This window comes from Theobroma cacao, chromosome 8 (assembly GCF_053813885.1).
Source record: "Theobroma cacao isolate CCN51 chromosome 8, ASM5381388v1, whole genome shotgun sequence".
In the NCBI taxonomy this organism is placed as follows: Eukaryota; Viridiplantae; Streptophyta; class Magnoliopsida; order Malvales; family Malvaceae; genus Theobroma; species Theobroma cacao.
The window spans coordinates 119,966-122,436 of NC_142646.1; the positions used below are offsets into that span (position 1 = coordinate 119,966).

General features: G+C 40.8%; 1 protein-coding gene across 1 annotated transcript; it reads left to right on the forward strand.

Moving 5' to 3' along the window:
- The first annotated feature begins 465 nt into the window (after positions 1–465).
- On the forward strand, positions 466–2,471 carry LOC18591144 (putative WRKY transcription factor 7). The gene is made up of 3 exons (XM_007017093.3): positions 466–1,420; positions 1,516–1,641; positions 1,972–2,471. The coding sequence occupies exons 1-3, from the start codon at positions 630–632 to the stop codon at positions 2,132–2,134; spliced, it is 1,080 nt and encodes a 359-aa protein (XP_007017155.2). The 5' UTR covers positions 466–629; the 3' UTR covers positions 2,135–2,471.

Genomic DNA, 2,471 nt, shown 5'->3' on the forward strand with positions numbered 1-2,471 from the left:
GAGACTTTGACACTGCTTCCGGTTTCCGGTAAAAGAGGGTGGGGGGTCCCACGAAAGACTTTAAAAAAATTTTAATTTTCTTTTGCATTAAAAGCTGTTAAAGGTCAACTCTTCCCCACTGTCTCCAACCCACACAAACCAAAAAAAAAGTCCCGATTTTACTGAGTCATGAATCCAACGGCTAATCACCACCTTTTGACCTTAATCCCTTTTTGCATCATTTCGACATGGTCTCCAAACCGGTTTATCCCGTTGCCCGGGGACCCACTTTTAAAGCGAGTTGGTCAATGTGTTGATAAATTTTGAATACGTGGAACGACTTGATTGGGTGGTGAGTTTGACGGCAATATGTAACAGAAGCGACAGGTCAGTGACCCAATGCGTTGCATTGCGAAGGCATCAGTTTGACTCGAATCCTTCGCTTCTTACTTTTATCATAATCATCTTTCACATTCTTTCTTTGCTTTTTTAGTTTTTTTTTTCTTTTGCTTTTTTCTTCTTCTTTTTTAAATTTCATCATCATTTTTTCAATTTATTTTCCCTCTTCTTGTCTTTCTCTATATTTATAAACTGCTTCTTTTGGGTCATCAAAATTTTGTGTGGGCTTTGTTCCTCTTGGATGAAGAGAGATGGCTGTGGAATTGATGATGGGATATGGTCGTGGTGATAGTTTTGCAGGGAAAATGGAGGAAAATGCTTTGAGAGAAGCTGCAACTGCTGGAATTCAAGGTGTTGAAGAATTGATAAGGTTGATGTCTAACAGTCAACAGCTCTACAATCAGGATGCTTCGTTTAAAACTTCTTCTCCTTCAGGTCCAGAGCCAGCCATGGAAATCCAAGCTGTTACAGATAAGACTGTTAATTCCTTCAAGAAGGTTATTTCTTTACTTGGTAGACCGAGAACTGGCCATGCTCGATTTAGACGTGCTCCTCTTACTTCTCTCCAACAAGAAGAGAAGCAACAGCAACAAGATTTACAACAACCTCGGCAGAAGATCCAAGAGTCAGGGACTTGTTCTGTTCAAGTAAACAAAGATCAGGTGTCTGCTTTCAAGCCTTTTTGTCCAACCCCAGGTCATAGGTTGCCTCCTTTGCCTCATAATCACCACCAGAGTAAAAGCAGTCCTCTTTTGGTGGCAAGGAGTGGTCTTTTGGAGAGAAATGAAGCGCCTACTACTATCAATTTCACATCTTCTCCCCCTTTGTCTGCTGGGAATTCTTTTATATCTTCATTGACAGGGGATACTGATAGCATGCAGCCATCTTTCTCTTCTGGGTTCCAATTTACTAGTCCTTCGCATGTACCTTCTTCTGGTAAACCTCCTTTGTCTTCCTCTCTGAAAAGGAAGTGCAATTCCATGGATGATGCTGCTCTCAAGTGTGGGTCAGCATCTGGCCGTTGCCACTGCTCCAAGAAAAGGTTGGTTTTTCATTTTTCAGTTGTACATACAGTTTCTGCATTTAATTGATTTGGTTCTGAAGCCTAAACCTTTTGATTGAAATTTTGTTGTGCAGGAAATCGAGAGTGAAGAGAGTGATTAGAGTTCCAGCTATTAGCAACAAGATGGCTGATATTCCTCCTGATGATTTTTCCTGGAGAAAGTATGGCCAGAAACCAATCAAGGGTTCTCCTCATCCAAGGTGTGTAAAAATTGTTTGGTTTTTGCACCCTCTGATCAGTCAAAAATCTTTATTTTTTTACGTTTCCTTGTTCTTATCGTGGGCTATTAACTAGTTGTTTCACCCGTTTGCGGTTTGACCAAAAGCCTCCAAACAATAATGCAAAGTTTGCATTGAATGTTATTGTTTTCAACTGCAATTGTCATCTTCTGGTTGGCGATTAATTGTCATTGACTTTTTTGTATTATGCATTGAATTGTCCACTGAGTTATGATTCGTTTGTTTGGCGTGTGAGTCTACTTTAACTCAGTCCCGAGTTTTCCCTAACCCTTCCCTACTGGGCAAATTCAGGGGCTATTACAAGTGTAGCAGCGTGAGGGGCTGCCCTGCAAGGAAACATGTGGAACGAGCTGTAGACGATCCGAGAATGCTAATTGTAACATATGAAGGAGATCACAATCACAGCCACAACATCACGGATGCGCCGGCGGCCGTGGTCCTGGAGTCATCTTAGTCCAAACCATCCAACGGCCCTGAAATGGTCATCAAAATTCCAAGGGAAATCTTAAAAGATTAGGCCATCTGCAGGGTTGTTCAGATAGTCAACTTAGAGCCAGGGCTCTGTCTCCAAGAAGACAAGAAGATTGATTAGTGGTTACGTTAGCTGTTTTTAAAAGACAATATAGGATTCCTTGTTTTTTTTTGGTTTTGGCACCAGACTTTGTTTAGAAAAGAAAAATAGGCATAGAGTAGGAGACATTGTGGATTTGGTGGAGCTGAATCATGCAAGAAATGGGGTTTTTCTTTTTCATCTTTCTATTTTTTAATGTTCTTATACTCAATTACCAGAA

Coding starts and splice junctions, on each gene's coding strand:
- LOC18591144 (XM_007017093.3), top strand. CDS start 630: ATGGCTGTGGAATTGATGATGGGATATGGTCGTGGTGATAGTTTTGCA. Junction 1,421..1,515: donor TGCCACTGCTCCAAGAAAAG/GTTGGTTTTTCA, acceptor TTTGTTGTGCAG/GAAATCGAGAGTGAAGAGAG. Junction 1,642..1,971: donor AAGGGTTCTCCTCATCCAAG/GTGTGTAAAAAT, acceptor GGGCAAATTCAG/GGGCTATTACAAGTGTAGCA.